The sequence below is a fragment of the Anabas testudineus genome, chromosome 6 (genome assembly GCF_900324465.2).
Source record: "Anabas testudineus chromosome 6, fAnaTes1.2, whole genome shotgun sequence".
NCBI lineage: Eukaryota > Metazoa > Chordata > Actinopteri > Anabantiformes > Anabantidae > Anabas > Anabas testudineus.
Window position 1 is genome coordinate 6,535,072 of NC_046615.1, and position 13,448 is coordinate 6,548,519.

The 13,448-nt window shown below is 41.0% G+C and overlaps 1 protein-coding gene across 1 annotated transcript; it reads right to left on the reverse strand.

The window, feature by feature from the left end:
- Positions 1-566: 566 nt before the first annotated feature.
- On the reverse strand, positions 567-11,042 carry mlycd (malonyl-CoA decarboxylase). Its single transcript, XM_026366639.1, has 5 exons — positions 9,947-11,042; positions 6,280-6,392; positions 5,681-5,837; positions 5,114-5,266; positions 567-2,020 (listed from the first exon to the last, which is right to left on the reverse strand). The coding sequence occupies exons 1-5, from the start codon at positions 10,490-10,492 to the stop codon at positions 1,475-1,477; spliced, it is 1,515 nt and encodes a 504-aa protein (XP_026222424.1). The 5' UTR covers positions 10,493-11,042; the 3' UTR covers positions 567-1,474.
- Between the last annotated feature and the right edge of the window lie 2,406 nt (positions 11,043-13,448).

Sequence of the window (13,448 nt, forward strand, 5' to 3'; positions counted from 1 at the left end):
AGCTGGGACTCATCATTCGAAAAGCAGCCACTGAGGAGGTTTGTATCATTTCATTTAGAGGTACCCGGTGTGTCCATAAATCAGATTTCAGTGCAACTGCTCACTGTGTGAGCAATTTGTCTTCTCAGTCCTATGGGAAATACCTGACAGACTACTTTAAAATAAGTCATTGCTTTCACTGTATGGCATAATATCGTATGGCATAAAGAGATTCTAATTGGAAAGCGCCAGATGTTTAACCCAGACTGCACTGCGGTCACTCCCACCGACCGCTCCTGGGCAAAGGTGACTCAAAACAAGCCCTAGCTGAAAGCCGCAGGTGTGGAAAATGTCATTGTAGTTTCCATGGCAACCCACACCACGGCGTACATCTTTCTTCCACTGTCAGATTGCGTGACAGTGTCGCTCCTTCCCACGTCCCCCCGCGCAAAGCTGCGAACAGAGAAGTACGGGTCTCTTATTGTCCCCTATTTCTCCTGAGACACTCCCGCTGTCTCTCAAGGGCATCCTTTAAACAACTGTCCTTTTTTATGCTTCTTTATTCTCCTCCCTCCTTCTCCACAACTGAACACCATCAATCTAGCCATTTATTTTAACTTTATTTCTCACTTCATTAGTTTCTAGGACACAGAGCAGCACAGGCAGAGTAAAGGGGGAGGAGAGAGAGAGAGAGAGAGACAGAGAGTGAGGGGGGGGAAAAAATGAAAAGAAAGTTTGGCTCCTTGGAGAGATAAAATGTAATTTCACAGTCAACTTGCTGTGATATATTATTTCACAACAATGGGGTATAGGCTGATATGAGCCATGCTTGGCACCTGTACAGAGCAGTTAGAACATCAGCAATGTCTCTCTGGGGAAAGCTGGTCGTGTGTGTACGCAGGCAAAATTATAACCCAAAAAATAAATTAAATAAAAAATACCAGGAGGGTCTGGCCCAGAGTGAAGACTGTGAAAGATGAGCGGTCATGATACACAGCAGAAAAAAAGAGTTATTAAATATGAAATTATATTTGCAGAATACAGTTTAGTTGACAGCAGGTGAATGTGAACAACAAAAAAAAAAAGAAATAGACAACACAAAATCCAATACTCTGCTTTCTTCAACATGTTTGCAGTGAGACAGCTCAGTCATAGAATAATATCCCTCACTGGTAAAGCCACTGATAGATGCGTTGTGCTTCATTAGCCACTGCCTTTTCATCTGGGAAACACTTACACAGTATCAAACAGCTTCAGCCAGAAGCCCAATGAGGCAAAACCTAACCTATGCACTACATACAGCAGATGGGAAGAGACATGTCATGTGAGAAATGGTCTAATTTAAACTTACAAACAAAAGCAGCTGACTCCCAATCAGTGGCGCTTCTGGAACAGGTTTTTTATTAAACATTTAAGACAAATTAAACAAAATAAACCATTGTGCACAATCTAACCTGCAGATCAAAATAAAACAGATTTATTTAGTGTCTCTTTCTCACAGTTTGCTGTTCCTTTGAAATTGGGACACGAGCCCGAGCACCTGGTCCGATGCCGTGATGACCTTATTCTGCAGGTAAAGAGCACTGTTCTTGGACGTCTCGTTCAGGAAGTAACGATAATTCACCATGATGCCGCAAGAGTTTGCCACACCCCTGGGGCTGGTGTCGCCCAGCCAGTTGAGCCGCCACAGGGTGGCGCCATTTTGTAGGTGGAAGTTGGCCACTGGGTTGAGAGCGTAGCCCCGCCTCTTCTCCCCATAGAGGTACCAGGCGCAAAGACGCATTAGGGCAGGCTCCAGGACACGGGACAGACGCTCAGAGCGCATCCATTCGCTGGTGCTGATCAGCTTGCGCAGGGCGTCGACTGCCGGGCTCCCCGGGGATGAGTCGGTGGCCTGTTCCACCTCCTTCCACTCCTGCCCAGAGAGGAGGTCTGAGCCGCGGCCCTCCTTCCTGCACTGGCTGAGGAGGCCCTGGAGCCAGGAGGAGAATCCGGGGATGGGTGACAAGCTGGAAAACTGGGCCATGTGGGGGAACTCACTCTGGAAGACATGAGAAGAGAGGAGGAAGAGTTAAAAGCAGCGTATAAATATGTTAAAAATACATCCATGCATTTGAAGGTTACAATTTTATTATTTTATTATTTTTTTAAAAATCTCTTATATTTTGAAACGCTGCAAATCATTAACATTCATGCAGAGACAGTCTACTGCCTCATTTTTTCTTAACCAGCTTAAAGAAAGGAAAACAAAGTAAAGGTAAACGGATGGAAAGCAGCAGATATTTGATCCCGACTCGGATGCGGAAGGCACCACTTTCGCAGCCGTGGAAATAAGCAAGATGAACATTCAAACTCTGCATCAAAACCACAAAACTGTTGTTTTCGTTTCTCAGGCTGCTGCTCGGGACTTTTGTTCCTCAGACGGGGACAACATTACAAATCAACGCCTGCTGCTGATGGAGATGGATGATCCCTCTCTCCTCCCCCTCTCCTCCTTGCACTCTCACCCTTTAATACCTGTCCTCATCTCCTCTCCTCCATGTCTCTGTCTCATCTCAACCACACACACACACACACACCACCCACCTCATGAGTTCCTTTCCGTCCCACTACCTTCTCCCTTTGTCAAAATACCCCTCCCACCCCCTTCTCTGCCCATCTTCGCACTCCAGTGTCTAGGTTGATAAGTGACTGAGCGATGTGGCAGGCAGAGAAGAGAAAGGCTGAAGATGAAAGTGGAAGTGTCAGACAACCCCTGGGGGGGACACGATTCTGTCTGTCTGTCTTGCTCCGCAACATTGTTTTCCTTTATTCCTCCTTCATTTCACCCTCTCATCGCTTCAGAAATCCAACATTCTCACTCTCCCCGCCCTGCCAGCTCTCTCTTTGACTTTCTTCCCACTATGCTGCATCATGATCTCACCTTCTACACTCTGTCTACTTTTAACTACTGAGCGCTCGCATTTTGAGAGTTGGCAAAGGACAGAAGGTGGCAGATATAGGGACAGAGGCACCTGAAAGGTTAAAAAGAAAGGACAAGCAGGAAAAACGAGGAGCAGTCTCAGAACTGTGCTCTAGGGCCCAATCTACAAAGACAAGCAAGACCTCCTCTCTTCACCTTAAATCATGACTGTGACCTTTTCTTTTCCGCTCTATCATCTATCCATCCTCATAGTGGTTCCTCTGTGGCTGCGTAGGTCCTCACTTCACCTTTACATAAGGTAAAGCCCTGTCAAAAAGCCAGGGCCGTTGCACAAAACACGTCTGTGTTGTGTTTGTGTAGCCTCGAGGATAGAGCAAGGGGGTCAGGGGTTTGATTCTCGCTATGGGCATAAAAGATGTATGCCCTCATAGGTTTCTTTGATTAAATGTTAGTTCCACTCAGTTTCTCTCATTCTCATTTGATGAAGGCAGAAGATAACATTCAGACATTTTGATATCTATTTTACTATGTAAAACTTTCTCCTAGGGCTAGCCTTAGGTGAAACTAAAAGACAGTGGATTGTACTAATTTTTCTCAAGCTGTAATTGTAAAACAGACATTTAAATGAACTTACGTCTTAGTGTTATATTTCACAATGTGAAACTATAGATGCTAAATTATATATTAGAAAAAATGGTGAATGGCTGTTAAAGCGAATGTACAGTAACTAGCTTTGCAGAGGTGTCATCTTGGCCACAGACTCAAAAGATGCTTCATTAAGGTGCATTGCGTCCAATATTTGAATGTATAAGATTGCATTTAGTGCATACAAATACTTCTATATAAGTATTACCTTGGATTTTTTAAAATCTAGATTGCCATATCTGCATCTGTTGGTAGTACGTCTCATTTGTATTTGTTACACAGTTGGCCCACCTGAAAACTTCACTGGTTTAAAGTACCTGCTCGTTGCTTTTGTAGTTCAGTATTCAGAAGTGAAAAAAGTACCTCTGACAGTAGAAGATATTGACATGCAAACTAGTAGACGTCTTGATAAAGACAACATTCGTCGTCTGTGAGGCTTTTAGAACCCGGTGATATAACCTACTTTCCAACCTCTGACAAAAACAGCCCTAACGCTGCAGCAGAAAACACCAAACAATATATGCTGAGCTCACTGAACTGCATTACTAAAAAATGCCAATACGTGAAAGCTTGCAGCAATCAGAACAGTCCTAATGTATGAATAACAAAGCGGAAGCAGCTTAAGGCCCTGAAACCTGATTTAATGGAGGATTCACCATAAAGAGCCATTTCCCATCTGTTGGGTAGAGTGGCTTTTGATGTTGCATTCAGTGTTCCAATCATTTAACAAGTGCTCACTGGAGTGGCCCGATATGAAGGGCTCTTGCACTTATTGAGGGGGACGGATGCAATTTCATTACTGTCTGGTGACTACTGCTCTATTTATGTGTGTTTGCATTCATGAATGTACGAGCGAGCCCCTAACCAAGTTAGGGGTGTAGTGTAGGATTCAGCACAACTAGAAGACGCAGCACGACTTCAGCAGGACAAGAATGCTACAGTTTCGAAAAGCAATCCATCATAAATCTCAGTAAGTCAGCATGTGGGTAACACAGAGTGAAACATTTTGTTCCTGGGGTGGATACAGGCGACATGCTTTGATCCTACACCGTAGGGGTGGCGCTGAGGAGCTCTACGGGAGTCGACAGCAGTATCACTATACATGTCATGTGCGCCGTTCATGATAAGGTGTTATTCTCTTGCTTTAATAGCAAAGGATGGTTTAAAAGCATCACTGATAAAAATGGGTACTTCAGTTTATTGTATTTAGATTTAGATAGTAGATGTTTACATAACTTTGCCTCTTTTCTTATCTTAAGCACTGAGTATTTACAGTAACTAGATTTAAATAACTCTCCTGTTTTAGTGCAATGGCTGTAGCTATGTCTTTCAGTGTTTTACTTAGTAAACTCTTAACACTCCTACTCTTGTCCTCACCTCAAAACATCAAAATGAAAACATCTAAAATATTAAATTAGGTAATATACGATGCAGAAGGAGTATCAGAACAACACATTTATGTTAGTTTCACTGTATTTTAATCATAGTTGCCAAGTAGGCAGCTCACACAATGAACAATGAATCATGATTTGCTGACAAATGGCCTAGACTACACTTTCAACCCACCTGCAGTTCTCTCACCACCCTCTTGATCAGGTAATTGCCTAGCTCCACCCCTTGTAAGCCAGCCTGGGTGGAGGAGATGGAGTAGAAGATGGCTGCATTTATCTTATTCACATCCTCCTCTGAGTCAAGAGTGGCAAACTCACGGACGATGCTCTGGTGAGAAAAGCACAAATTCGGCATTACTCATCCAGATGGATCAGCAGGCCGATGTCACTGTTCCTAGCTGGATACCTGCAGCCAAGGCAGTGGCATCGCACTCGTGCACACACTGTGGAAATCATTGAACTATTTCCCAACGTGAAATACTGTCAAATATCAGTGTTGTCAGAACCACATTTTTCTCTCTGTAAATGGCAAGAAAAGGAAGTCGGCAGTGCAGAGGTCACTCCTAGAGGAATAAGCAGTTTAAAGGTCTTAGTATTGTTTTTCAAACGGCAATAATGCATTTGTCAGCTGTGAGGAGGAACAAATTGAAACCCTCCCCACCCCCTCCCGTTTAACGACCCTCCGAGGTGTTGTAAAGTGAGACAAACCATCGGAGCAGCCTAGGGCTGTAGTATAGCTAACCTGAATGTTATCAGAGATGTCTTCAGTAAGGGCCACGTGTAGGACAACGAGGGGCTCTCCTGGCATGGCAGCATGAGTGAAGGCGTAACAACGCCGGTATGGTCCCACTCTGCGCTTCAGGTCAGTCCAGTTCCTCATGGGGTGCACCGCCTCATACCTGACAAACAGCTGATATTTATTCTGTCAGCTTGCAACTGCACAAACCCACACAGTATAGCTAAATAATGACATTGCCCTTCCCTTGGGAACAATGGGTTAGGGTAGCATTACCACTGGGGGCTATCTAGCCAGGTTTACATACAGATGATTCTTTATATTTTGGTCACAACCCTCTAAAGTCTTTAAATGCAGAGTATCACAGTAATCCACCCCCATGATTGGTGTTTAATGTGTAGAAATATACTGCTTCACAGGCCTGACACGCCTAGTTATGGCTGCTAAATGTGCAATCAGTGGACAATCACTAGTCAGCAGAGAGATTGACCGACAGGCCAATTTTCATACTGTATAATTGGTATGTAAGAAAAGAGGTTACAATTAAATGAAAAGAGTTCGAGAAAGAAGAACAGAACGGTGTGAAGGTGCATCAACGTCCTTACTGGCTGATCTTCTGCAGAATCTCGCAGGGGGACTGCCAGGTGATTCTCTCCAGTCGGAGCAGACCTACAGAGAACCACTCAGAGAGCAAGCTTTTCAGCGTGCCGCTCAGGTCCTGGGAGAGAAGAGAAGGTGAGAGTTTAGAATTATCATACACATCCACCTAATAATCAAATTCACCACACTCTGTCCCTTAGCAGCAGTCAGGCGCTAGGGAAAATATTAACACAATCTTGCATTGGTATTTTATTGTAGTATAGAATCAATACTGTATTGTGTATAAATAAAACACTGTCAGACAGAGGAAATCTTATACGCTCTCAATGAATAAGAAAAAGTTGGTCATGGCATCCATGAATTTTATTAAGTTATCTGAGCCCTGTGGTGGATTATCCTTTTATTACAGCTGTGAACTATTTTTTCCCTCATTCTTTTATATCTTATTAAGAAAAACAAGAACTGCAGCTTTTATAAGACTATTAAAAAACAGATAAACACACAGTCTTTAAAATCTCATGACCTTTTTTTACTAACATAACTCATAGACTCTATCTTATTGACTGACAGTGAAGTTGCTCAAGTTTGTCTGTGGGCTATTATAGGCTGTGCAGGGTGTATGGTCCCCTGGGTGTCTGTATACTGTTTGAATGCTTTCACATTATGAGTAGTGATTTGTCTGAGCTTGCAATGGGTGTAGAGGAGGCACTTCAATAAACAACTTGCCATTTCAAAGCAGGCCTGTCCGCCTGCAAAGGTCAGACTTCATTTAAAGCAAATCTCTTGCAAACACACCAACAAGTGCACAGGGTGCACGCATACAAACCCACTCAAACACATAAAAACTGCTTATATTGGCTGTTCCATAAGATGACTTCACTTTTATTTTAATGCTGGCTTGTCAGTCATAATAATAGCTAACACAAACAAGCTCCAACACAGTCAAGGTATAAGAGCTGTCCAGTACTAACAAAATTTGGAATTCTTCCTCACATACAACGTGTGGATAAGGCACAGCATTATTCAGCTCTAAGGTCATGACCTTTCATACTGGAAAACTTGGCTCAATCAAGAGCAAGTTTAAAGTAACCAGTAATGTGAAACAACAGTTATGTATGTGTATTTGTGTTCTTCCAACTTCCCAAACTGCCAGTCAATAAATTATCTAGAATGCCTGATAATCCTGGGCTGGCATTTCTGCAGAAGACAGAGCACATCAACAACCTGTGAGTGCAGCAGCTGCCTTGGATAGCCAATTCTGACCCATACAAAAGGATGGCCAAAAAGAGATGGCTATTCCATTGACCTAGCAGAAGATGGAGTCTTTTGAAAAAGGAGGGTCGAGCATTCAAAGCCCAAGGTTAGAAAAGACAAAGGTTATAAGATAGGAGAGAAAGGAAAGACGAACCCCTGCCTCTCCTACAAGTATCCTCTCTATGTCTAGCTTAGTGTGATTATACAGAGAAATGGAAACTGCAGTGCCCAGAAGGAAAAGTCCGCCTGTCAGAGGTCAGATGACCGCTGAGTGCCAAAGTGTTTACAGATCAGCCTCAAACAGTGCCAATACCTCTACTCGAGTGGGCTGCAAGCCATTGCTTCGGAAAAAATAGCCTCACTTTGTGCATCCCAAAGACTCGACTAAAATGATGTCTGTCTTTCATCCTCTCACTGTGTGTATAGATGAAAAGGACCTCTAAGTCGATTACCCAACCAAGACAGGCTAATCTAGCATGGAATTCAAAGTGACACACTTGCAAGAACAACAGTAATTGCAGTCCTGCATTTTCAAAACTTTTGTAGTTTCAGAATTTATATATTTTTCCTCCTCTTTGCTGCTTCAATTATCTACATCATTCTGTGGATTGGCAGTTTTTTCTCTACCCCGGTGTGCCCATATCATCAATACAGGTAGTAAAAGCTTCACATTTACCCTGACCTTTTCTCATTTTAGTTCAGTCAATTCTGGCAATAACGACAGGCACAGATTGCTATGCACCACCAGGACCAAGGTGGTCAGCAATGAGTGCAGGTGGGTACACTGTAGGTAGCTTAGAGCTTTTTAAGGTACAAAAGCTCTCAGTGGGCCTGGGTTATTGAAATTAAATGCATCTGAACCAGCTCTCAGCAGGAATAAAATAGATACTGAGCAGGAGCTCAGCTACCAGTCATCAGGGAATAGGTACGGCTCTCCAAAAATCATGCTACAAAATACCTGGATTGAAACTCTATTCCAAAGCAAATAAAAGCATAAAAAACTGATCACAAAGGCGACAGGAAACCCTTTTCAGTCCAACATCAATCAAGGCAGGGCCAGTTTTAAATTGTCTATCTCAGTTTTGTAATCTTGACTGAAGTATCATACCACAACAAATCACATGTGTACATCTCTAGTGTGTTCATTTGTACACCTATTCTCCTGCAGCTCAACTACAGGCAGAAATAAACACACTGCTATAGATACAGCTAGGAGGACTAATCAGGACAATTATCTATACAGTTCGCTGATGCACCTGCTAAGACAGCAGTTAGATATGCAACCCTTGGTGCACTTTAATTATAAGTTGCACTCTTCTGCATGTTATTAAAAGTGTTGGCCTGTCAAATGACTCCTTTTTTTTCGCCCAGTGACTAAACATGTATTATTATCAAACCATCTACAGCAATACTAGTACATTCCATGCAGATTTGTACTTTGTGACCTTAGAAACTTGGCTAGAGAAAGAAAAATAGGGGTCTGAATTCTCTAACGAAACAACAGCATGGAATTGATGTGACAGCAATCTTACTAACCCCCCCCCAAAAAAAAAAAAACAACATACAGTTCTTATTTCAGTGTGCACATGGAAAGTGTGATACTTCAGTGCTGGAGTGAATTAGAAATTATAATTATATCTGACTGAACATGAGTGAGGGGTGAACAATGAGGTAAATGAGACTGGATTTTTTTTTTTGTATTTTAAGTTGCCAAAAATGTGCCATTAATGGGGCAAAGAGCACGGGAGCCATGTCTGTGTGATGGAAATTTAAAAGTTTGTTCCACTGCGTTTTCTTTCAATTTTAATTTAACTTTTTCTTCAAAATATTCAAGTTATTCATTATATGTCTGATTTATATTCAGCTCTTTTGCCCTTTTTTGCACGCGAGTAGCTCTTGTCTATTCTAGTATAGAATGGCACATAATTGCGGAGTCTATTTTAACACAGAGTTTTCCAGCAACAGTTGAAGGCAGGTTTGATCAGTACAGTATGTTGATCTTTCCAGCTAAAGCGTGCAGACAATCTGAAGGAAGTGCTGAAGATGGTTGGCAGTCCCTTGTGTCAAACTAATTTTGTCTAATCTACTGTGTGTGCAAAAAAGCTTCCTTAATTAAGAGGAATACAATGATTTAGTTCTCCCAGGACTGTAAACTGTATCAAAGGTCACTGGCACTCAAGCTGTGATGAAATGTGAGCCATGTCATGTGGGCTAAGGGAAGGAGTGTGGTGGGTGTATGCTCCTTTTGGGGGTTAGTTATGTAAGCAGTCATACACAGTCTAATGTCAATTTTGTTAGATTATACCACATGCACACTCCCTAATTTGGTGAATATCCAGATCCAGCTAAACAGTGCAAAACGCCTAAACACGAATGACACATGCGAGCACCCGTAGAAGTTATAAACAGATGTATTACCCTCATCTGTGGGCTCTCGCTAGTTTTGGATGAGATTATTTCAAGTACATCGGCTCGGAGATCCACCAGGAACTTCACTCCATTTTCGACCCTGCTTATATGATTAAGTAACTGTTTATAACGGGGAGTCAAGCTGTACCGGAGCCTGTCTTCAGCTTGTAAAATGGTCGACAGGTCCCGCAACTGATTGTCCAGCAGCTTGACAGCCAGCTCCGAAACGCTTTTGTGGTCTACTCCGAAGTCTTGTGACAGCTTCGTCAAGAAGTCCAGTTTGTCTTCTTTGCCGAGACTTCTGTAGAAGTGCATAAACTCCAAGCTGTTAGACTCGGGAGGAGGAGGAGACTTGTCTCTTGTTTCGTATGTGGGTAAAGGTACAACAACCCTCGCTAGTATCTCCTCCATGTCAGTGACACCGACGCGAATCGGGGTAGAGTACCAGCGACAACCGCTGATATCAGAGGCCTCCAGAGCAGCTTTAATGACAGACCGGTGTCGCCAGCACCTCACACTGCCACGAAAAGCCAAGATAACAGGATGGGATATCATCGCCGGGAGGGAGCTCAGCTTTCTGTTTGGAACCCGCGACCAGTGAACACAACCGTTTCCGGGTCTCTTAAAGAGACAGTACAGCTGTCAGGGCAACATGGTAGAAGGTGAAGCCGGAGGTCCAGGACAGGTCTAGTCTAAAGTCTTAGCATAAAACAAGGTCAGGTAGGGTATTTAAATCGTTTTTGTATTTAAAGCAATGGATAAACATGCTATTTACATAAAACGAACCAAAGGGGGGTCTTAAACTCTTCTCTGCAGTGATAGAAGGTTTTCAAGTAAAGAGAATCATCACATTGGACAATAGTTATCTACTGATTCATTTTATTACATACAAATCACATTTGAATGTACTTTTACATCCAGGATTGTCAGTAACTAATATAATATAAGTCATGTATGTAACACTCACTCAAGCTACATGAAGCTTCCATATCTATTGGGAAATAGCATGCATAAATTAATTAACAACAAATAATGTTTTTAATGACTTACTTTATTTTCAACTGACATGGGAAATTGGTATGCAACAGTAATATTCCTGAAAGCAAAAATAACTGCCACGTTTTGTGATGTATGAAAAATGTGATTTATGTGATGCATTTTTTTTTTTTTTTTTTTATTTGGTGTATTTTTTATTTTAATTACAGTTAATTAAAGTTACAGTCAACTATTTTTACACTGACTTGTGTCCTTGGTTTGGTACACTCATGCCATCCTCTCGTCATATTCCAAAGGTGGTTTTCAATTCTCAGACTTTTTGTCAAGAGTTAATTTGTAACATTCTTCGCTTTCAAGGTATTTTAAAGTTACTACAACTACAGTGCAAATCAAGATTATTGCAAAAAAAACATTTAATTTAAGAATAAGGCAGTCCCCATACTTAGAATGAAAAACAAAGCTTTCTTAGTGTACATGGCAAAGATGTTCCTGAATGTGGGTCGCACCGTTAAAATGGGGAGGAGGTTGATGGTATGGAGGGCTGCATCAAATAAGTGCACAAAACAACATTTGCAGTGCCATCCATCTGTGTGACTTAGGACCTTGTTTTCCAACAGGACATGACATGACCCCACGTACTGTACACCTCTAGGTTATGTAAGAGCTATTTGTCCAAGATGTGATGGAATGCTGCATCACATGACCTGGCCTCCACCATTACCAGATTCGAATCCAGTTGAGATGGTTTGGAATGAGTTGGAGAGTGGTTAGGTTAGGTTGACTGAGAAAATGCCAAGAGAATGCGAAGCTGTCATCAAAGCAAAAGGTGGCCGAAAGATGGCGAAAATATAAAACATATTGTTGGCTATTGAAGACTTTTTTTTGTTTACTGGATAATTCCATATACTGTATATTCTTTGATCATTTATATGTATTCAGTAGTAATGTATAATGTTATCACTGGCACCAAGCTTTTGACTGCTAGTGTATAAATAATGTTAAAATAATAATGTAGCCTGTATACATTTATTAAGGAAAAGTCTTGCCTACTGTACAAAAACTACTAGTAAAAAATTTAGTCACAAGCCTATAATATGTAAACCTATGCTAGGCTGATAAAAAATAATCTCAAAATCAAACACATTTTGTGAATACACATGATGTCATAAGAACAATTTGAAAATAAATGAATACATAAAATACTCTGTTTTTAACCTTGTGTTCTTCTGTGGTTCTTGACAGGCTATGTTTGATGCTACAAGGTCAAATCATCACTGTTGTTTTCCATGCATGGTTTCAGTGATCTGCAGATTGTACCATACCTTATATATTAAAAAGATAGAACAGATTTCTGTCTACATCCCTTTTAGAATTGGCTTGTTTTAAAAAGGAGTCAAAATGCATTTAACTACTATATATAAGTTTATTGAGTATTGTGTATCAGAGGAAAAGAAATGTATTAGGATTATCAGCTTACCATCAATATGACATTTGTATTGTGATATGTGTCATTGAAAATTATTTTAACAGACACAGGTGATGAGAAAAGGACTTTCTCTCACTTCTGAACAGGTATGAAAGAGCTACATTTTTGAAAGGTGGTGAATCCTATTAGGATTCTGTTTCGTTTATTGTCTAACATTCCTCTAATGAGGAACGTTCATTTAGATTCAGGCATTCAGAGGGGACCCATTAGTATGCACATGCTAAATACCACTTAGCAGACAAATTACTAAAGGGAAAGCAATAAAACATATTGTTTCATGTTCACAACCAGGCACAATAAGGAGACTGTGTGTCCTAGAATAATACTGATTTATTTCACATGTTTCATGTGGTAAGGGGGCAACTTACACTTAAAACACAAGATTTAAAGGTCCAATTTGTATGATGTTTTTTTTCAGATCATCAGTGATTTTAACTCAGCAACAATCCCTAATTTAGTGTAGTCTGAATTGTGTATGTGTTAAGAATCAGACAATCTGCTGGGCAGCTAGTTTATACTGCTTTTGTCTAAGGTACAAAATAGTTCAAGGTTGTGTCTCATCATCTGCAGCCATCATCTACTGTGTAAAATTATAGAACTGCGAGAAGACAGTATATTCTGCAGAGAAAAACAATGTAGGCCCAGTAACAGCCTTTTGCAGTCCATTATAATGGGACCCTATTGTCACACACCATGTGTTATTGTTTCTTTCTATACTGTACACAATGGGCTGTTTTCCATTCCGTTAAAGCTTACTCCTCTATTGAAATCCTTCAAATAAAGTGAAATTAAATGCATTCATCCAGTGTTGTTTCATATATTTATTTTATGTGCCTTCTGTAGCTAACTATATGCTAACTCACATATCTATCCTTTGCATTTTTATACAAACACAGTATAAAGTCCTACAGATTTTTCGATGGATACTGTAGTTTAAATTACTGTAGTTTTTATCTGGTGGATTTGGGATGAATCAATAATTATGTATCCTTTTTCCAGATCAATAATGTCACAGATAAGTGTTGTCCA